Consider the following 22554-nt stretch of genomic DNA (forward strand, 5'->3'; position numbering starts at 1 on the left):
AGGATCATATACACTAATTCAGTAATTTGATTGTGAAACAAGTTTCATTACTTATACAAATTCTTAAACTTCAGACATAAATATATTAGCAAACTAGGAAAACAAAACAGGAACTTTGACACAAATCCAATCCAAAAAAAAAAAAAGAAGAACACAACAATTCATAGAGTAGGCAACAAAAGATTACATATTTTCTTCAATGAAAGACTTGAGTAGAGATGCCCATCTGATGAAGAACACCTGGAGTCGACGAGGCTGACCTCAAGGCCTCAGCTAATGGTCCACCCATATTGTTATGATGGTTCCCTCCATTGCTCCACCAATTCAACTGCTCCCTCTCACTGTTGTTGTTGTTGTTGTTTCTCATGTTCTCTTCTTCTTCTTCATTGCCTGTGGAAAGTTTTAAAGAAACATCTGAAGGAGTGTTACCGTTACCAGGCATGGAGATTGAAAGATGACAATTTGATGAGCTCATTGGACTGGAGGCAGAGTCAGATGACCGTGGCCAATCGTCAAAGAAATGCCTCAAGATGTGACCATCGTCTGATCTTCCATTGCTGAATCCATTGTGAGCTTCATATGGCCTCTTGTGATTGTTACTGTTGTTATTGCTTTCTTGTTTCATCTCTGAAGAACAACTGTGAGAGAGAGATATAATCTTTTATGATTAGACAAAACATGAACATTGTCACCAAAAAGATGAAAACAATAACAAGAAAGGTTAGGGAAGTAAGTTGTTTTTTATATAGTCAAGTGTGTGTTGTGAAGAGGAAGTGGTAACAGAATCTAAGAGCTTTATTTATTTTTTTTGCTTCTATGCAGGTTTGGTCAGCTTTCACTTGAGGTCCTACCATCTCATTATTTCAAATACATAAGCATATACATATATCTCTCACTCTCTCTCTTTCTTTCTATTTCTCTGATTGAAAAGTCTCACCCAACTAGTAAAAAAATTAGATTCTATCAAATCCAACTGTTATCATTATCTCTCAACAAAAGAAGAAAAAGAAAGAATAATGTTTTTATCACAAAGGATGATACGTCTCTGTTGTCACCCAATTGCCAACATTACCCCTTTCTTCACAGCATTACTTCACAGTGATATAACTATTTCCCAAACAACCAAGTTTCTAATCATATATATCAAAACTTGTTTTTAAATAAAAACTATTTGTAGTTTAACACCAAAGCTAATAATGACTTCAATTAAACAGAGTGTTTTTGTTTTGTTTTTCTCATGTACCTTTGTTGATGATTAAGTTGGAGATGTTGAGATGAACCAGAAGAGAAGAAGTGGTTGTTGTTTGGTCCATGACCATGACCATGACTAAGCTCCTCCCCTAAGACAAAAGACGGTGCGGCGGTTGTGGCTGTTGTTGTTGTAGTGGTGGTTGTGGCGGTTTCCACAGGCTTTCTTGAACGGTTTCTTCCACGGTGGATGTGGCGGTCGCAATACTTGTGACCGGCTACAACATCCCTCGAACATCTCCATTTCTTGCCGTCTGTTCTCTTGCACCTCCCTGGCTCAGGATCCATTGCTCCTCTTCCCCAATACCCTGTTTCATTTTCAAGTGTGTTTTCATTACTAAACAACCAACAAAGATCTCACTCAAGACAACAATATGATTTAAAAAGTTTCTATAACCCAACTAGTCTCATTCTATGATACCCATAGATCTTCTAAGGAAAAAAGGCTTTAAAATATAAATATTGGTGTGTATTTGGAATATCTAGATCTTGGAAACATAACTCCAACATCAAAGCAAAAAGCATCTTTCGTTGAAAGAAAGATTCTTTCAAAGAGAGATTAGAAAGCATAAACAAGAGAGAGAGAGACTGACAAGAAGGTTGTTGATGAGGAAAACTATGTTGAAGAGGATGGTGAAGGAAATGCATAGGGGACTGATGGATGAGACTTTTCTTGATGGGTAAGAGGAGTTCTTGAGGAACAGAAGCACCAGCCAACATGTATCTGTAGATCAGTGCTTGTAGCTCAAGTTCTTGCCACTGTGTCCAGCTGAACAAGTTTCCTATCTCTACACAAATTTAACAAAGATACCTCAGATTAATATATTAGCAATAAACTTCAATATACAAAAAGTGCTTATCCTTTTGAAAACAACTTACTGAGGAACTTGGAAGAAGAAGAGGAAGAGTCAGGAGAGAAGCATGAGAAAGAAGAGGAAGATGTGGGTTCAGGGACAAAGAGAGGAAGAGGAGCCGCAGCAGCAGCAGCAGCAGCAGCAGAAGTTGCTGCAGTTTGGGACTGAATCTGATCAAAAAAAAAGTTTGATATCTTAGTTGCAGAGCCTTGTTCTTCTGACTCATTCTGCTGCTGACTTCTCCATTGTTTCAGTTGCAAGTCCATGGACACAAAAGAGAGAGTGAGTGAGAGAGAGAGAAAGAGAGACAGAGAAATGTGTTGGTTGCTTTTGGGATAGTTTTTTTTTTTTGCCCAGCTCACTTATTTTTTTGTTTCTAGAGAGAGTCTGGCTTAATAAGCAAAGACAGCCACAACAAAAGTCTCTTATTTGTTTGGCTTCTGATGTAAAAATAAAAGATTTTTTTTTTTTTTTTTTACTTCTCTTTTGTAGGAGAGAGCTAGAGAAAAAGTGTTTTAGAGTTTAGACTATGAGACAAGACAGTTGAGAGCATAAACAAAATTAGAGTGAAAAAGAGTGATATTTATAATAATATTTGATTGGTTTAAAAAATTGTTACTTTTTGTGTGATATAAAAAATTATGGTAAGTCAGAAAACCCAGAAGAAAGGCTCACTGCAAGATGCAGATGGAGGAGATAGTAACCTGCAGTGTTTATGTCTCAGTGCCTTGGAAATATCACTTCCTTTTTTTTTATCTCATTTTAATATTCCATAAGTAGGTTAAAGACAAGTGAAGAAGATGCCTATTAAGATTATGGTATAATTAAAGATTCATTTAATGTGATGAAAATGTAACCTTCAATTTGTGTGACACACACATGTCATTTGTTTCAGAGATTGTGTTACAAATGTATTATGCATAATCACTTTGGATTTGACTAAATCAGTCAACTGATATTGTAGTCTNACCTCAGATTAATATATTAGCAATAAACTTCAATATACAAAAAGTGCTTATCCTTTTGAAAACAACTTACTGAGGAACTTGGAAGAAGAAGAGGAAGAGTCAGGAGAGAAGCATGAGAAAGAAGAGGAAGATGTGGGTTCAGGGACAAAGAGAGGAAGAGGAGCCGCAGCAGCAGCAGCAGCAGCAGCAGAAGTTGCTGCAGTTTGGGACTGAATCTGATCAAAAAAAAAGTTTGATATCTTAGTTGCAGAGCCTTGTTCTTCTGACTCATTCTGCTGCTGACTTCTCCATTGTTTCAGTTGCAAGTCCATGGACACAAAAGAGAGAGTGAGTGAGAGAGAGAGAAAGAGAGACAGAGAAATGTGTTGGTTGCTTTTGGGATAGTTTTTTTTTTTTGCCNATGTGATGAAAATGTAACCTTCAATTTGTGTGACACACACATGTCATTTGTTTCAGAGATTGTGTTACAAATGTATTATGCATAATCACTTTGGATTTGACTAAATCAGTCAACTGATATTGTAGTCTCTTCTATTTTGAGTGAGCTGCACAACATAATGTGGTCTCTGAAGTTTACAAAATTATATGTGACTTGACTAGCTATGATATTTCTATTTACAAGAAGCTACTTAATGCTAAGATATCAAACTTTTTAGCATTTGTAACTCGTATCAACCATTCTTGTCTTTGGCTAATATATAGTTTTAAGTTTATTTAGTGGGCTAGTTCTACTTTGTAACCATCGCTACTTTTTTTCATCTGTTACAACAATATGTAACGTCTGTGTGGTTTTGTAAGTCTTTGAAATAACATTTTTATATGTAGAACTAAACATCATCTTTGTGATTTCCTTTATCTTAAAAAAAAAAAAAAACATGGCTAGCTAGTAGTATATCTAAAACACATCGATACCAGGAAATAATATTATTACCAGAAAAGGCCAAGTAAACTTTGAAACATTTATTAAAAAAAGTTAGAAACATTTATATGATATCTTCACTTAGCTGAATAATACAAAAGACATTTAATATTTTCAAAGTATCTTTATTTGGTGGTGCCAAAACAAAAAACGATAGCATTATTTTGTTGTTTTGAGGAAATAAAGTAATGAATATGAGAAGGACGATAACGATATCTCATGTAGGAGTGAGCCACCAGCCTTTGGCTATATGGTATATGATGAGAGAGTTTTCCTAAGTTTTCTATTCATTCACTCCCACCAGTTTCGGCGGCATTTATATGCACTAAACGTTGCGTTTTCAGCTCCTCTATCTATAAGAAAAATATCACAAATATCAATTAACTATTTTAGGCAGGATTGGTGTACAATTATATTTTTTTTTTTCAAAATGCCTATAAAAAAAAGTGTGATATGATTAGAATGCCTCCAAAATATATTAGCTTCTAAACTATAATAATTTTATTTTTTGATGGTATATTACTATTAATGGATCTTGTGCCCTAATACTGGATCTTCATTAACAATGGATCTTGTGGGCACTAATATCTTCGGGCCAGAACTTGTCATATACCAAAACAAAACAAAAATTCTAACATATGGCATTTTCTTCTGTCCTTACTATAAGGAAAACAAACTGAAAGCAATGTGTGAACGTGATGACATTGATGAACAAGAAGGCAACCAAAATCCAAACTAGATTATATACTTCTTTAACGTACATGAAGTTTAATAATTTTGTATTATAATATATATATGGTGAAATTAAAGCATTAAGTTTACATTACTAAATATACTACATATTATAGTAGTTGCTCATGTTCCATACGTATGAAGCATGAAGAAATATATCAAACTAGATCTGTTGTCTTACTCTGAAGTCTGAAATTAAGACAAAGATAATACCAAGTTTTACATTCAGTGGACGAGGGTTGGGTGACGTGCTATATAACTAAGACCAGATAAGATCGATAGAGGGACCGACCCAAACTCTCCACCTACCTACTCACAGATTTGAAAGTTTCACACGAGCCGAATCGAAGCCGGACAACTAAGTAATAATCTTAAGGAGCTCTAGTTTCCGACGAGGGCGCAGACAGTGAGTCCCACTATGTAATGTGTGACCCCAATGACCAATTATGTGTGGGTTTATATTTACCTTTCTGCTCCAAAAGTTACCGTCTATTTACGCACTATGCCATATAATTTTGCTGTATTGGATGATTATACTGTAACCAACATTTTCTTTTTCTTGAAATGTTAAATTTATTCATCAACAAAAAGTAACATATACAAAGGAAAATCACAGAAAAAAAAAAAAAAAAACACAAGCTAAGTTATGCATCAAGAGATCAAAACATTGGATCACACAAGTTAAAATAGAGACATTGATACATCTTCAGACAGTTAAGGAACATCCTAATTAGGTATTCTTATCCGGTCAAAACTCATTAGTAGCTTAAACCAAAATCATATATGCTGAAGTATGAAATCATCATATTTATCTAGTAAGTAAGAAAGCTAATGGGCTCAGTTTTGGGTATTATGAATCTGGGCTCGCATTGAGTGTCCTAATTTTAACCCCAAAAAAACTTGTAGGTTTTGACTCCATACCTAAACTATAACGATTGCTTATATTTGTACATCTTATCATGGAACATATATAGCTGAGAGTGAATTGAAAGAGTCATAAATGGTAGGAACAATGTGGGATAATTCAGAAAGAAGAAGAAGAAAAAAAAAAAAAAAAAAAGGGAGAGGATGTGAGTAACTTGTATATGAGTTTTGATGTCACATGGACATGTGACAAAGACAAATACGTCTTTTTGGGACATTGTGTCAAATAATTTAATTCTTCTGTGTATTAATTATTTGTTTTGTCAGAAATAAAACTGTATGCATATTAATATACACCACCACCACAACAGAAGGGGTCAAACATCAAAGTGAGTCAGTCAACTTGGGGGTCTACTCTAGACTCTACTCTCTAGTCTCTCTTTTGTGGTTGTAAAAAGGTAAGTCATGCCAGCACACAGAGCCATCACGTAGTTACCACGTGCCTTATTGTTTTTCTTCATTCGTCATGAGAGGCCCATATCGTAACAAGCAAACCTCTGATTTTATTAATGGGCTTCTTTCTTATACTATGCTTGTGGGCTTTTTTTTTAACTTGATACATGTTATTGAACACCAACAAAAACGTTTGTAATATTTGCTGTAATAATTTGACAACAAAAAACAAGATAAAAGAAAATTGCAGGACATGATGGGTCTCGTTACCATTCCTCGAGGATCTCTGCTTTTTTTTTTTTTTGAGGTCCACAGTTAGATGGAACCTACTACCATGAGAATGAGATAATCTCTCAATCCAGACCGTACATTTGTCTGGTCCCCTACCGCCACCGGTTCTTCTCTGTAGCACTTACGAGTACCGATCAATCATCATCATATGCCTTTTGTTTTAGGTAATCATCTCTATGCTTTTTATTTGGAAATCAATTTTTGTTATATATATACTACACTCAATTTGAAAAAATTCCAATCTGTAAAGTGTTTTTGACTGACCTCACTGACTCACAATATGTCCATGAATGAAGAAGACAATGTTGTTGTATCTTGTATGTTAATTACTTATAACGTGAAACGTACTTTTCCAATACAAAAAACATAACTCTTATATAGACGCCCCGTATGTTTGGTTACTGAAATATAAACAACACATGTAAGTTTGTTCGGATTAACTTGCTAGTACGCAATAGTGGTTGACAAACAATATAAACAACCAATCTCTACAAAAAAAATTATGACTATATTGTAAATTAGGTCTGTATATCTTGATAAGTTTATATATATATGTCTTTCAAACATTTACATACTTTGTCGATCATAGATACTTAAGATTTAGAGCAATCAATAAACACGAATGCTTTTAGCTTTCTGACAATTTTCTTTTATAGAGAGAATTCGATCTGTCGTAGACTGAGATAGATATAACCATGAACAAAAATTCACCATTGGTGTTTCCAGTTCAACATCTTTTCTAAATTTCTATTGTTTGCTTGGATTCGGTGAAAAAGATGATGAAGTCGAATCTTCTGAACAATGATCAACTTACAAAACCAAGAAAATGCAATAATAATAAAAATAGTTTAAGAAGAGAAGGTAAGAGTTGAAAAGAAGTTGATAAATTATATTGTCCAACGCGTTTAGTGAGCTGCTGCCTCGGTGCCTCCTCTTTCCCAACTTGTGTTTACACCTTTCTTTTTTCCCATATTCTATGTTATGTTTAAAATATTCGGATTTTTTAGTTTTTTACACGTACTAAAGGTTGGACTATTATTATATTTCTTTTGCAAATGGATCATCAGGAAGTGTGTAACTATGTGAAGTGGAAAAAAAACAAGTGTAAATTAATATATTGACATATTTTACCCTATAGTTAATTACTATTTTAGAATCTAGATATTATTTGTTTTTTTGTTAAAGGGTATTTTATTAAAAATATATGTCCAATGGACTATTTCTGGATATAAGTCTATACAAAATCTCCTAAGGGTCCGACCCGTTATATCAAACCGAACTAAACCAATGAAATACAAAACCGACTGGGTTTACAAATCGAACCAAACCGAATGCTGAAAACCCTAATCTACAAACGTAGAACATGTTGTAGCCACCGTCCAACAGAGCTGCGGATGCTTACCGGATCAGGACCTCCGGTAAGCGTGGACGACGTTAGCCGAACGGAGATGGTGATCCAAGATCCATTTCCATCCCGCCACCGTAGAGCCGCATTGAGGAGGAAGAAGAGAATCGAGCTCGTCGTCGTCGAGGAGAGTTCTTGCTTAGTCGTGAGGGAGAAAGACAGTAGGGAGTAGATAAAGAGACCTTCGACGGTGGCTTAGCCTCGCCGGATCGGAGTCTACCTCCCCTATCGAGACCGATCCGACAAAACCTCCAGAATCTCCGATTCCAGATCTAACTGTCTTCCTCACCCGTTCCTCACCGTGAATCTCCTTCTCCCACTCTGCGTCGCTATTCCGCCGATAGAACTCTTACTAGTGGAATCTCGCATATGCTTCTCCCTTCCACTGCCCCCTTGATCTTGTTTCCATGGTGTCGCCGAGAAGATGCGGAGTCGTGGATGAAGCGCCATGAGCCGTAGGGTCCTCATCATCACCGGAATTGATAGAGGACCCGCCGTCGGTGCAAGTGGTTGTGATCAGAAGAGAGAAGTTTTTGGGAGAGAAAAAATGTTGCGAGTGAGTATCACGCGCTCGACTTCTCTCTCAATCCCTACACTCTTTTATTTTTATTTTATTTTATTTTATTTTATTTTATTTTATTTTATTTTATTTTATTTTTATTTTTATTTTTGTTCTCATGAGAATGTCTTTTAATTTTGTTTGCATCTCGAATCTGTCTCCGGAGTAAGTCGAACGATAATGAATGTTGTGTTCCTCATATGATTAGGCAGCTTTGGTTGGCATTTTGCTTTTCAATTTTTTCCTATATTTAAAATAAAAAACAAACTCTTTAATATCTCCACGCATTTGCTTTTCTAAAGCTGTTAGGATTTTTAATAGCATGCAAAAATATGCATATTAGATTTTTTATTTGACAACAAAATAATCAGCTCATATGCATATCAGATCATAGCATAATTTATCGGAGTTAGAAAAGAAAATGATAACAACAGATCGAAATAGTATTATTATTTACCAATCGTTCGTTTATCAACATGTATTATATTAAAGATCTTCGAATTTGTAGATGTTATATTGGTATGGTAACACAGCAATGTCATTATAGACAATATTATTGTGAAGCTGTTATTTACAAATATCTAAAAACATTTTGGCTTTTGCTTTACAGCCGTCATCTTTTTTTTTTTTTTTTTGAAAGATGGATTCATTTAAAAATTCGAAGAGAACGCCAAGTGGCCAAAAGCCAAAAACTATAGAAAAACAACAAAAAAATTGCATCTACTCTCACAATAATAAATGTAGGATTCAAGGTTCAAAAAAGAAGAAAAAAACATTAAATGATTCCTGAAACTGACCGTTAACATATTAAATGTTAAAAGACCAGACGACAAAAATCAATAGTAGTAGTTCAGAATCCTTTTAAATAATGCAAAAAAGAAAAGAAATTACTCTCTTCTCTAATCATTTTAGCTAATACTATTTATTTAAATTTTCAGTTATACGTTTAAAATAAATACCAAAACCAAGCTATATAATATTTAAAGTTAAGGATTCGAATTCAAAAAAATCCCTCGTATCAATCAAGATCTCTTAACTACATTAACAAAAATATCCAAACAAACCTCCATATATATAGGATTAAACCAAATAATTCGCCACCTCCAAGTAGAAAAAAAAAAAAACATTATAATTTGAACAAAAGAGAGAAAAAACAAGATGTAATGACACGTAATTAAAGTATTTGTTGAGAATACGAACTTAACGGATACGTAAAACAAACTCTTTATTTTATTAAAATCCTAAATAAAATAAAAGAGAAAGGAACCAAAGTGATGAGAAGAAGAGGACAGAGAGAAGAAACCTTTTTTACCACAAAACACACAACTCACAAACAAACCCACTCTCAAGAACTAACTCCATTTAAAAACCAAACCTTTTTGCTTAGTTTCATTCCCAAATCAGTAAAAATAGGTTTAATCGAAGAACCCCATCGGAATTCCACTGAGGAATTGCGTCAGTCTCGTTCTTGTTGCGGCTTGAGGAAGAAGCAGAGCACTAGTTTCAGTAGCAACCAAGACAAGAACAAGGAGGAGGAACAAGTCAAATCGAAGATGCAGACTACGACTACGGAACCACCTACTCAGCCTCAGAATCAGCAGCAGCAGCAGATGGTGAGTTTGAGTTTTAGTAGCCAGATGTCTAAAGAAGATGAGGAGATGGCTCGTTCTGCTCTCTCTGCTTTTAGGGCTAAAGAGGATGAGATTGAGAAGAGGAAAATGGAAGTTCGTGAAAGGGTTAAGGCTCAGCTTGGTCGTGTTGAGCAAGAGACTCGTCGTCTTGCTAATATCCGCGAGGTTTGCTTTCATTTATTTTTTTTTATTTTTTTTAAAGTTCAAAACTTTCCAAGATCTCAAAAGAAAGATTCGAGATTTTGAAGCTCAAATGGTTTGAAATTTACACTCATGCAGTTATGGTTGTGTTTGTGTTTGCTGTGATTTGAATTTTTGGTGATGTTTCTGCGATTTTAAAAGATTAGGGTTTTAAAGATGTGAAAATTGTAGATTTTTGGACTCAGGGGTTAGGCAAAATTGAAATTTTTTGGTAACCCTTTTAGTGAAGATTTGATGATCTAGTCATGAATTATGATTTCACCTTCTAAATTGTATATTTTATAAGCAGATGGTATTGCATGTACTTCTCAATTTGTTTTGCTGTTGAGTAAATTTGGTTTGTTATATATATCACATAGTGAAGAAGTAAGTCTGTTCATATGGCTTTGTGGACATGAGCTTCTGCTTTTTGTAGTTTTTTATGAGTTCTGTTCTCAGGCAAGGGTTTAACTTTGTGCTAATGATCATGTATTTTATTTTCAGGAGCTTGAATCTATGGCAGATCCAATGAGGAAGGAAGTTAATTGGGTGCGTAAGAAGATTGATAGTGTCAACAAAGAACTCAAACCATTAGGCTCTACGGTTCAAAAAAAGGTATATATACTTTTCAAGATCAGTTGCTTCATTCGATTACCGATTAAAGTATGTCTAACGACCGGTTGCTATAAAAAGTTTTTGGTCTTTACCAAACTCAAACTCAATCCTAAATGTCAACTGTATAGGTTTTTGGGTTGTTATGATGTTGACAAAAGATTTGATATCTGAAGATTTGTGTTCACAAAAGTCAATGTTTTAGGACTTGTTTTGGTATTTGCTTCTTGATTCAATAAACAAAACCTAAGAGCTCATGTTTTTGTGTTGTGTGATGATATGAAAACAGGAAAGAGAATACAAAGAAGCATTGGATACATTCAATGAGAAGAATCGTGAGAAAGTTCAGCTGATCACCAAGCTAATGGAGGTTAGTTTCGAGTTCTTGGTTTTCATTTCGCTGAACCGAGTTTTCTTTTCGCGCTTATTAACCTTAATGGTTTGTGTTCTGTTTTCTTTAATTTTCTCCCTGGGGAGATGGGACAGTTGGTTGGAGAAAGCGAGAAGCTGAGGTTGAAGAAGCTTGAGGAGCTAAGCAAGAGCATTGACACCGAGTGAAAAGCTTATCTCACAAGACATGACCAAACAAATCAAGAACTAATCTGGGTTTAGGGTTCTATGGTTTTATTTTGTGTATTTATTTTTACTTTTTTTACATTTTGGAATGTTTTGCTTAGTTTTTGGGTGTTTTAGTTTTCTTTTTTTCTCTATTTGGCTATGATTTGTGGGTTGATTTGTAAAATTATGATGGGATTTTTCGTGTTTTTGATTAACCATTATTAGGGAAGGGAAATGGGGATTAGCCTACTGAATGCTAAACGGTTTGTAAGTTTGAATTTATTTATTTTGTTTTTTTTTCGTTTGAATATTATTTTATTTTTAGCTTTATTTTAATTTCTTTTCCCCCCAAACTATGTTTAGCTTTATGAAAAAGTTAGCCTATCGCCGTCGAGAGCGTGTGTGGTGCTTTTGAAATTGTCTCTTGTCTTAAGCAAATCATCATGACTCTTGCTTGACCCACACAATAGACTCGATAAATTCAGGGTTTAAACATTTTCCAATTATTGTATATCAAAGATATTTACGAACCTCCCATGACTTTCTGTATGAAAATGTAAAACAATATATTTTTGTGAAACAAAAAGGAAAAATAATTCATCATTTACTGATATTTTGTTGTGCTCTTCAAGTATTTCCATTATCTTATCTCTGTATCAGATTATTCCATTGAGCTGGTAAGATTCGATCCTACAAACACATTAATGTGCTAATCTATATATACTTCTACCAAACTACTTGGTATTATATGATCTGGAAAGCGAATGCTTTTATGATATTTAGTGGAGAACTAATTAAACATATATTCAAACAGCATCCCCATTTTCTTTAGGCCCATCTTACAAACGGATATAAGTTTTTTTAGCTGTTTTCTTTTGATTATTAGCTTTTGAATGCTTTCTAATGAAAACACTTGTAGACAGTGGAAATAACAGAGTAATTGTTCTGTAGGGAGAGAACCAAATGCGTAGGAGAAAACTCACCACATAAAATAGAGATGTCATGTTCTTGAATGATTAATAAAGAAATTTTAAGATGATAATTTAGGATTAATAAGTGGAGAATGATCATTAACTGATTTTATAAATCCCCAAAAGAGGTCTTTCAAGGTTCAACAGAAAATAACCTCAAATGGCTTTTTTTTTTATTTTATTTGGGCGTGTTTTAAAACACTCAATTCTAAATAACACAAACCCAACCAAAATCAAAACACAAATTCAAAAGGAAATCGAAGAAAAAAAGAAACACTTTTAATCCTATAATGTCAATTCAAAGTAGAAAAACGAAAGAAAACCCTAGAAATATATCCAGGAAGATGACAAAACGTCACAAACTCAAACCATGGACGATGCTCAGTACTTGTAATCCTTCACGTGAAGGCTCTCAGCTGCTCCATCACCAAGCTTGGCATCACCCTTGTAGGTTCCAAGAGTGGCTTCTGAGTTAGCCTTGCACCTCACATACAAAGCCTCTTGAGCTGCCTTGACATTCTCCTCTTTGCCTGCCCATGTCTTCAAGGTAGACTGCTGCAACGCACGCCCGAAAGAGAAAGACAATGACCATGGCTTCTTGGTCTTCAACTGGTTCATTGCGTTCAAGTTCCTAGTAGCTTCTTCCTCACTCTGTCCACCAGATAAAAAGACGATGGCTGGAACAGCTGCTGGGACGGTTCTCTGAAGGGCACGGACGGTGTGCTCAGCAATGACTTCAGGTGAAACCTTGGGGCTGTCCGATCCGGGTGTAACCATGTTAGGCTTCAAGAGGGTTCCCTCGAGCAAGACATGGTGGTCGCTAAGAGCCTTGTAGCAAGCTGCAAGAACACGCTCGGTCACGGCAGCACACTTCTGGATGTCATGGGATCCATCAACAAGGATCTCAGGCTCGACAATTGGTACGAGACCGTTCTCCTGGCAGATAACAGCGTATCTAGCTAATCCATAAGCGTTCTCATGAATGGATAGCTCAGATGGCTCGTTCTCGCCGATCTTGAGGACTGCACGCCACTTGGCGAAACGAGCACCAGCTTCGTAGTACTTCTTGCAACGGTCACCAAGACCATCAAGACCTTGAGTGGTGGTCTCACCGTTAGTTCCAGCAAGCTCAACGGTACCCTTATCAACCTTGATACCGGGAAGAACTCCTCCTTCCTTCAAGATATCAACAAAAAGCTTGCCTGTAACAAAGAATCATCAACAAGAAACAATCACAAACAACATAGAGAATAAAGAGATTGAGTTCATACCATCGGAACTCTTTTGGTAAAGAGTCTCCTCGAAAAGGATGACACCGCTGAGGCATGGGAGAGCACCAGGGGCGGTGAAGAGAAGCTCACGAAGGTTACGTCTGTTGGTCTCAACGTTCTCGACGTTGATGCTAGCAAGACGCTTTCCGATGGTACCGGTGGACTCATCAGCGGCCAAAATACCTTTTCCAGGTGTGCCGATGTAGGCAGCGTTGGCGATCAACTCATCTACATAATGTTCCAAAACACATAAACAATCAATCACACCATAAGAGACAACAACTGTAAAATCAATCTAAAAAGCTTCAGATCGTGAATACTGGATTAGATCCGTTCGTGAACTATATAACAGATCGATAAAACGAAGAAAAAAAAATCCGAACGAGTATAGAACTGATGAGAACAGAATCAGATCTACGCTAGTTTATAGCCATGGAAATCATCGACAGATCCAAATTCAACTCTAAAAACAAGCTAAGCTCAAGAATAAACCAGATCTAGACAGTTAAACACGCTTAACAAGAAGCAGAACAAGAGATCTAAAGGCTTTTCAGGAATCGAATCACGAATCAAAACACCAAAGCGCTACGAGAGTATTATAAGCAGGAGGAAGAGAGAGAGATCGTACCGGCGAATTTGCTGGTGAAGGCAGACATGGTTGGACGAAAAGATCGAGAAATTAAAAAGAGAGATGCGGAAGTAGGCAGACGAATGGTGGACCAGTAGAGGAAAAGGGCTCGGGTTTTTATAGCTGCGGATGCGTCCCTATTGGTTGGTGAGAGATGTTAATTTCTAGGGTCAGATCTTTGCATGTTCCCCAAGAAATAGCTTTTTCAGCCGTTGGATCTTCACATGGTTTTTTTTTAATTGGTAGTTTTGGCTAATCTTCGTTCTACCCCTTGTTAGCGTGCATTCACAGCAACTTAGCTAAGGGGTAACTTGGTAACTCAAGATATTAATTTGACGAGAAGCATGACTTCGGCCTCATTACGGCCCAAACCGTCCGACGAATTATACTATAATTTTAATTTATGATTATTTTAATCAATATAAACACTTAATAGTTGACTACGAATCTCAATAGAATATTCTTTTATTGAGAAATGTTGTGTGTTTCTAGATTCACAAGAAAAAAAAAAGTGTGACTTTGATATCACCGAACATTATAGATCTGAGATGTAGATGGAGACACATAACCGCAAAACAGCTGCGACTCTTCAAATCCATGAATCATCAAACAAAAACTATCAAATTCTTTTTGCTTTCTACCGACACATGTTGTAGTCTAGAAGTTTTTTTTTGATGTTGTTGTGTATTAACATTTTGAAGTTTTAAAGGTGTCTTTTAGGATCTTCAATGGGTTTTTTTATATCTATCTTTTTAGGTTCAAATAATTATAAAAATGATACTACATTTTTAGTATATATAATAACGAATTACCGGACTTTGACACGTATTTCAGCATTTTTTTAATGTGTATATACTTTTTTTTAATAAAGCTCGTTGACAAATAAATTTTAAAAAACTTTATGATCTACTAAAAGTAAAATATGATTTCCATTTCCTCCAATAAACATATTCAGCAACGTTCAACATCAATTTGTTCCTGTATTAGTCCTTTTCTATTTCCATCATGACATGTAACATCAAACAAATTGTTTTCTTCTGTAAATCTATGGAGTCTGGTTTTAAAACAAGCCAAACAAAAAAAACACAGAAAAATGCTGCTATCAATGCTAAATAATAATGACTGAAGTAGAATTCTCAAACGTATCAATCAAGTATTGCTAAAAGGCCATAATGGGATCTTCTCATGTCACATTGAAAACAAGATGATGAAAGAATAAGACACAAGAGGGTGAATCTGAAACTGAGAGGATTCGTGACTTGGCACATCTAATAAACGTAAGGAAGTATTCTCCAGGGGACTAGTCTAAGATACTCTGCCCAGATCTCCTTGTACTTCTCTGCGCATCTAACCTCATCTCTTCGTTCTCTCCATATCAACAGTATCAGAAGATATGTTGGGTAGAAATATGGAACTGGAGAACTGAGAATATACAAAAGACAACATCATACAAACACCTTTGGAAAAATGAACTTGAAAGCTTTGGGAAGTTCAAACGGTGGGTCTTAAAAGTAAGAGAATCTCATACTCTATCAATCAATTATACCAGGTTGGAGCTCAACATCGTTTATTTAAAGCCAAAGAGACTTAGAAATTTTTGATATTGGTATTAGTTTCTACATGACTTTTGGTGGTGGAAAAATGAACTAAGGAAGAAGAAGATACCTTATTCCACAGGGTAAACTGAAGGAGAGAGCAAGCATCAAGTCGCCAAGGTAATTACAGTGCCTTGCAATTCCCCTGTAATAAAAAAAAAAAAAAAAAAAGCAACTAAGTTATCGGAAATGTTTCACTGCGGAACTTTCATTTCTATATCCCCAGCATGTGAACAATCAAAGACAGAGACGGCCAAACCAATCAAAGAAACAAAAGAAAGATAATATATCATACCAATAGCCTGAAGCCAGTAACTTTCCACCAACTACCACTGGAGGCTTGCCCCATATAGGTGTTTTTGGGTTCTTCTTAAAGATATGTTTTTGTTTGTTAGCCCCTCGAAAAACAATGTACCTGTCAAAAATGAAATTGAGGGGTTTTTAGTGTAGTTTCTAAGAATGTAAAATTACACAAGACTCAGAACTTACCCTATCACGAAGACAAGGCAACTGGCTACAATAGCAGGAACTGTTAGCTCTACTTTGTTGTACAAGAGCCACCAGCCCTGTACCATAGAGAAGATAATCCAGTCACAGAGTGATCAAGCATTCAAGAACGATATTGTTTTCGACAATAACTGTAACATGCCTAGAAGATACTATCAATACATATGTTTTGGTTGTGTTCAAGCTCACAGTTACATGCCTGAATGCTAAAAGTGAAAGGAATCCACAGGAGATCTCCAAACACTAACATGAAGCCCAGTCTCTCTGCAATTATGTCCCACCTGAAAAGGTAAAATCAAAGTACTGGTAATAATGGAAATGTTCGTATTTGGTAAGACAAAAAGTGTTTCCTTAACACGCCATGAACTTACGTAGAGGTCATGTATTCTTCATGAACAAAGTAGTCCAATATATATAACTGCAATTATGAAAGTAATCAAAACTAACAAAACACAGATAATCAACTACAGGAAGCAGGAGTTGTAAGTAAACCCAAATTTACCGCACAGAAGATTTGGTAAAGAATCATCGACTGACTCAGTGAACCATCCTGCACACTTTTCGCCAGAATAGAGAGATTGATAAGTAGCCATCCCATCATCCCTGCTCTGACAAAGAAAAACCTACACAAGGAATAATTCCCATCATCAGAAACATGCATAATTGTAGATGCTACTCAATATGTGTACTGAGCAAGCTGAAGCAATGATGCAGCCCGGGATGTCAAATATAAGAAAAAACGGAAAGATGGATTACTTGAGATCAATGCTCATAAACTGAGGATTCAGCTGTATTCCAAACCACCTATCACATGAAACAAACAAGATGAGGAAAAAAAGAAGCAGTTGTTTGGAAAAAGCAAGTAAAGACAGCTACCAGAACTTTAAGTTTCAGTAGAAAAGTCGAAAAGCTAAGTCACTGCTGTTAACTGAATTAACGCTACGACCATTCGAGGAGCAATTACTCAACACTCTACGAGGTTCTGTAGAATCATAATATCCAAATCGTTGTCTCAAACTCTATATAGTACCAGAGTACAGATTCTTACTTAGCTATTCTCAGGCAGGAGCCAATATATATAACTTTAAACAACGATTTATGTGACAAGAAAGGAGTAGATATCCAAATATATTATGTCAGTACCAGTCATGTACAAGATTTCCTGAGACATGAGGCTTTAGGGAAGAACTCTTATTCGAGGAACTTCTCCCAGTAATATACAATGCTAATGTCACCTGACAATATTAAGAAAAATCATGGAGATTACACACTACACCACCCAAGAGCAAATCTGATCCGGTTGTAAATAAGACTAAAACAAAGATAACCTCAATTAGGATTTGATCATCTTACCAAAACACAGAAAACAAAAGTAGCAGAGAGCAACTCAAGTCCTCTATCAGCAACCACCTGTAAAACATCTCAATGGTATGAATACAAAGAAAGCAATTCCAATCTCAACTCACTCATTCGGATTCATAGAAATACACAATTTTCAATCTTGGTAACTACACTTACAAGAGGTGATACAATGCCAAGTTTTGCACAGATTCCCAAAATAGCGACTAACAATGTTAACGCCAATAGACCTGTAAAATATTTGGGGAAATTAAGAATACGAATTGAAATAAAGTTCGAGATCACAGAATGATAGAGAGATTAAATTAAACCATTGCATCGGTAACGAAGTTGAGAGCCATCAGATAAAAGAACGCCGCGAATAACTTTCCCGGGGAGAATTTCTCCGGCGACGGCCAAGTAAACGAAGTAAAACAGCAGCACATAAACCTAAAATCTCGGAACGGAATTAAAACAGAAATTGATCAAAATCGAACCAAAAAAATCACAAGAATTTAAATAGCGACATTGAAATCGAAAGCAAACAAAAGAGACAGCTCACAGATTGCGATGATGGAATAAGAGATGGTAGATGAACACCGAGATCCATATCTAGGAGCGTTAGCAGATGAATGATATCAAAGTAGAAGATGAAGAAGCATTCGAAATCGTTTGTATCGCCCTCTTCTCTTCGCTTTGTTTTTTAGTTTCAAGTATTTTTTTTTAGTGGGAAGCTCGTGGACTCTGATGAGCTCTCTCACTTGTATGATTCGTGGGGAAATTATCAAAAAGAGCCCTTGAACTCTTCATTTATTACGAATAAAGCCTAAAACTAATAAATGTCTCGAACCAAAAAAAAAACCAACCTGAACCTAACGGCTAATGTGGGCTGGCCTGGCCCGTTTCAATTAAGTCCATGGCCCTGATTGTTTCTCCAAACTCTTTATTTTTTTTGGTGTTTTTTGTTTAACCATCTCAACCGAATTCCAAATTTGATGATTGAATATCATCATATCGTTTCTGCAACTTCCAAATGTGCCAAAGAAGCCAAATAAAAAGATGAGAGTCCTAGGTACACTTTACAGTTAAGGGATGACAACGATTATTCGATGATTTTCTTTTTTTCTTTAAGATTACTAGATGCATTATGCACAATGCCGGCCCATAGGTGTATGACTCCTAAAGCAAATGCTGCCCCTTAAACCCAATTTTTTTCTTCCCAAAAACTATATAATTATGCAAAAGATCACTGTAATTTTGAAAATTTTCTATTACAAAATAAGATATATTTGTTATTATTTACATTTTTTTTTAATGTATAATCATAATAGGATGAATGCCAATTGTTTATTAGATTATCTAGGTAAAAATGATAAATGTTAGAAGTTTAGAGTTTAGAAGAAATTGTTATTACTATTCTTCATAGTAATGATGAAGTCGAAGAAGATATTGCGATACCTTTAAAATCAGTTAATAAAGAAACAATTATCGCATCTAGGATTCTCCACAATTTTTGTATTCGATTTGAGAAAACAACAATGAAAAAGATTATAGATGAGCTCCAACAAGAATGCAAATTCAAGAATAGTCAAACAACAATAATTACATATTTCAATAGATTTTCTTAAATATATATATGTGTATATATATATATATTAGTTTATTTGATTATTAATTTATGATATTGATGAGACCATATTTTTACATAGGATTTCTAAAAAATGTATTATTTTATTATTTTATCGAAATGTGTTGTTTTTTACACCGGCCCAACTCGGGACTAAAAGAATTTCTTAATTTATAGCGAATATTAATTTATAGAGATTCTAATATATATCTTAAATGTACATTAAAAATCTTCACATATCAAATTTCACCATATTTTTCCTTTTTTTTTTTTCCAAATTTGGTTTGGTGTATTTGGTCAGCTATTAAAAAAAAAGTTACATGTTGCCATTGGGTTTCCTAGATGGTTACATGAACTCTTTGACTCTAGAGACTCTTCCTCTTTTTAAACTTGGGTTTCGTTCCCTTAATGACTAAAATGTTAAAGCTGGAGGGTTAAGTTGATTATGTTTAAATCAGTTTCTCTTAGCTTTTGATCAGTCTACAAAGCTGCATTTTATAATCATTTCTTATATGAATGGAAAATCCAGATAATTAAAAAGAAAAAAAAAGTCGACTTGTGTAAGTTGTAGCAAAGAAGAGTCATAAGGCTTTCAAGTTCTATTGTTGTTCATTAGGCCTTTGTGGCTTCAGTTACTCTGTACTCCAGATCTGAAAACGGAGTATCTTGTTCCAGATCTACCCTGTCTTTGGATCTCAACAAAGTTCGAAAGCTCTGGAAGAATGAATCGACCAAGGAAGAAGAAGGAGATGACTCTCATGGAAGAGTTGCGTGAACGTAATCTGCTTAATGAAGGTGAGCTGGTCGAAATCCCAGATCTGCAAAATAATGATTTGATAGAGGAGAACTCGATGAGTGTTGTTGTTTGCTGTTTGAATCTGGTAGTTCATAAGGTTGGTGGACTTGTTAAAGCTTTGCCTGCTATTTGGGGTCTAGATGATAGGGTTCGAGGGAGAGGAGTAGGAGATAATCGGGTCCAGTTTATCTTTGAATCAGAAGGAGATCTTTATCATGTCTTGTTTAGAGGTCCTTGGTTTGTTAACGGGTGGATAGTCTCGCTGGATCAATGGAAGCCTAACCCGGGACCGGACTTCCTTAACAAAATCCTCTTCTGGGTTCGTATAAGAAATATCCCCATTCATCTCCTGAAGAAGCAGGCAGTGGAGAGTATCATTGAACCTCGGGGTAAGGTGGAAGCGGTTGAATTACATGCTAAAAACTCTAACTCTTTAGAGTATGTGAGGGCTAGAGCTTGGTTCAAAGCGGATGAACCGTTGGAGTTTGTTAAAAATGCTAAGTTCTCATCCGGTGAGGTGATCAAAGTGGAGCTAGAGTATGAAAAGCTCTTGAAGGTTNTTCAGTTACTCTGTACTCCAGATCTGAAAACGGAGTATCTTGTTCCAGATCTACCCTGTCTTTGGATCTCAACAAAGTTCGAAAGCTCTGGAAGAATGAATCGACCAAGGAAGAAGAAGGAGATGACTCTCATGGAAGAGTTGCGTGAACGTAATCTGCTTAATGAAGGTGAGCTGGTCGAAATCCCAGATCTGCAAAATAATGATTTGATAGAGGAGAACTCGATGAGTGTTGTTGTTTGCTGTTTGAATCTGGTAGTTCATAAGGTTGGTGGACTTGTTAAAGCTTTGCCTGCTATTTGGGGTCTAGATGATAGGGTTCGAGGGAGAGGAGTAGGAGATAATCGGGTCCAGTTTATCTTTGAATCAGAAGGAGATCTTTATCATGTCTTGTTTAGAGGTCCTTGGTTTGTTAACGGGTGGATAGTCTCGCTGGATCAATGGAAGCCTAACCCGGGACCGGACTTCCTTAACAAAATCCTCTTCTAGGTTCGTATAAGAAATATCCCCATTCATCTCCTGAAGAAGCAGGCAGTGGAGAGTATCATTGAACCTCGGGGTAAGGTGGAAGCGGTTGAATTACATGCTAAAAACTCTAACTCTTTAGAGTATGTGAGGGCTAGAGCTTGGTTCAAAGCGGATGAACCGTTGGAGTTTGTTAAAAATGCTAAGTTCTCATCCGGTGAGGTGATCAAAGTGGAGCTAGAGTATGAAAAGCTCTTGAAGGTTTGTTTCTTATGTATGCGGCTTACCCATGACCAGGCAAACTGCCCCATGTTAGCGTCTCAGAAATCAGGCACCAAGAGAGGAAATAGAAAAGTTCATCTTGGTGAGACTCAGAGTGTTAAGGGCAAAGGAAAGAACATCTCCTTGGAGGATAACGTATGTGAACCTGCACTTTCTGAACCTATCCATTCTGGTAAGAAAACGAAGGAAAGGTTACAATGGCCTAGAGGACGTGACCATGGAAAGAAGGCGCTTCTAGTTCAGGAATGGAGACCAAAAGAGCTAGTAATTCATCAGGAAAGAGTAGAGGAAGGTAGTGCTAGGGGAGAGGGTTCAAAAAATTCAGGAGAATCGGTCCTCTCGCCTTCGAAAAAGAGGCACTTGAGCAACAGTGGGGAAAGACAGTCGAAGAAAGCTAAAACTAGTGGAGAGTCCCCTTCTTTGTTTGAGAGACTGGGAAACACTGGGGATAAAGTAAAGGACTCAGAGAGGACAAGCTCGTCCGGAGGAAAGAAGAAGGGTTCCCCAACAGTCTTCGATAGACTCGGATCTCAAGTGGCAAGCTCGAGTCCTCATTCAGGAGCGTCTGCTTCGATGTCCTCTCATTCTACTCAAGTAGTAGCTCATCTACAGAATCATTCTGCTCATGTGGCAGCAAAGTCTCCCATTCTCTCAGGGGAATTGGGAGCAAATTTGAAAGAAGAGTTGATGTTTAATTCCAACCCTTCGAAGTCCATATGAAGCTATTGAGCTGGAACTGTCAGGGGGTGGGGAATACCCCTACAGTTCGACACCTGAGGGAAATACGAGGTCGGTATTTCCCAGAGGTAATATTCCTCTGTGAGACCAAGAATAAACGACACTATTTGGAAAATGTGCTGCATCATTTAGGTTATTTTGACCTACACATGGTAGAGCCAGTTGGTAAGAGTGGAGGATTGGCGCTGATGTGGAGAGAGTCTGTCTCAGTAAAGATTTTACAATCAGATAAGAGGATGATAGACGCCTATATTAGTTGGCAAGGCAAGGAGTTTTACTTAACCGGTATCTACGGCGAGCCAGTCCAGAGCGAGAGAGGTGAACTGTGGGAAAGGTTGTCTCGTATTGGAGTCACTAGAAGAGGCCCCTGGATGTTGACCGGAGACTTTAATGAACTGGTTGATCCTTCTGAGAAGGTTGGTGGACCAGTCAGAAAGGATGCAACATGCACTGAGTTTAGGCAGATGTTGTCAGTCTGTGGAATGTGGGAGATAAAGCATATT

General features: G+C 36.4%; 4 protein-coding genes across 6 annotated transcripts; 1 reads left to right on the plus strand and 3 right to left on the minus strand.

Annotated features, from left to right (window-relative positions):
• LOC104781144 (growth-regulating factor 4-like) lies at positions 23–3460 on the minus strand. Of its 2 annotated transcripts, none has more exons than XM_010505738.1 (4): positions 3141–3460; positions 1842–2036; positions 1244–1556; positions 23–638 (listed from the first exon to the last, which is right to left on the minus strand). In XM_010505738.1, exons 1-4 carry the CDS (start codon positions 3379–3381, stop codon positions 197–199), a joined length of 1191 nt encoding a protein of 396 aa, XP_010504040.1. In that variant the 5' UTR covers positions 3382–3460; the 3' UTR covers positions 23–196. The 2 variants fall into 2 exon arrangements, with proteins under 2 accessions (XP_010504040.1, XP_010504042.1); XM_010505740.2 differs by lacking the exon at positions 3141–3460 and adding an exon at positions 2128–2626.
• On the plus strand, positions 9566–11612 carry LOC104781145 (histone-lysine N-methyltransferase, H3 lysine-79 specific-like). 2 transcript variants are annotated; one of them, XM_010505741.2, is made up of 4 exons: positions 9566–10089; positions 10609–10719; positions 11006–11086; positions 11194–11612. In XM_010505741.2, the coding sequence occupies exons 1-4, from the start codon at positions 9568–9570 to the stop codon at positions 11272–11274; spliced, it is 795 nt and encodes a 264-aa protein (XP_010504043.1). In that variant the 5' UTR covers positions 9566–9567; the 3' UTR covers positions 11275–11612. The 2 variants fall into 2 exon arrangements, with proteins under 2 accessions (XP_010504043.1, XP_010504044.1); XM_010505742.2 differs by having other exon boundaries at positions 11203–11612.
• Positions 12385–14253, minus strand: LOC104781146 (fructose-bisphosphate aldolase 8, cytosolic). The gene is made up of 3 exons (XM_010505743.1): positions 14145–14253; positions 13517–13744; positions 12385–13447 (listed from the first exon to the last, which is right to left on the minus strand). Exons 1-3 carry the CDS (start codon positions 14170–14172, stop codon positions 12627–12629), a joined length of 1077 nt encoding a protein of 358 aa, XP_010504045.1. The 5' UTR covers positions 14173–14253; the 3' UTR covers positions 12385–12626.
• LOC104781147 (delta(14)-sterol reductase-like) lies at positions 15158–18333 on the minus strand. The gene is made up of 13 exons (XM_010505744.2): positions 18147–18333; positions 17917–18034; positions 17765–17835; positions 17600–17656; positions 17390–17481; positions 17003–17050; positions 16749–16869; positions 16618–16664; positions 16446–16527; positions 16229–16305; positions 16035–16154; positions 15810–15884; positions 15158–15566 (listed from the first exon to the last, which is right to left on the minus strand). The coding sequence occupies exons 1-13, from the start codon at positions 18192–18194 to the stop codon at positions 15413–15415; spliced, it is 1110 nt and encodes a 369-aa protein (XP_010504046.1). The 5' UTR covers positions 18195–18333; the 3' UTR covers positions 15158–15412.

Source organism: Camelina sativa, chromosome 4, assembly GCF_000633955.1.
Source record: "Camelina sativa cultivar DH55 chromosome 4, Cs, whole genome shotgun sequence".
Classification (NCBI taxonomy): Eukaryota; Viridiplantae; Streptophyta; class Magnoliopsida; order Brassicales; family Brassicaceae; genus Camelina; species Camelina sativa.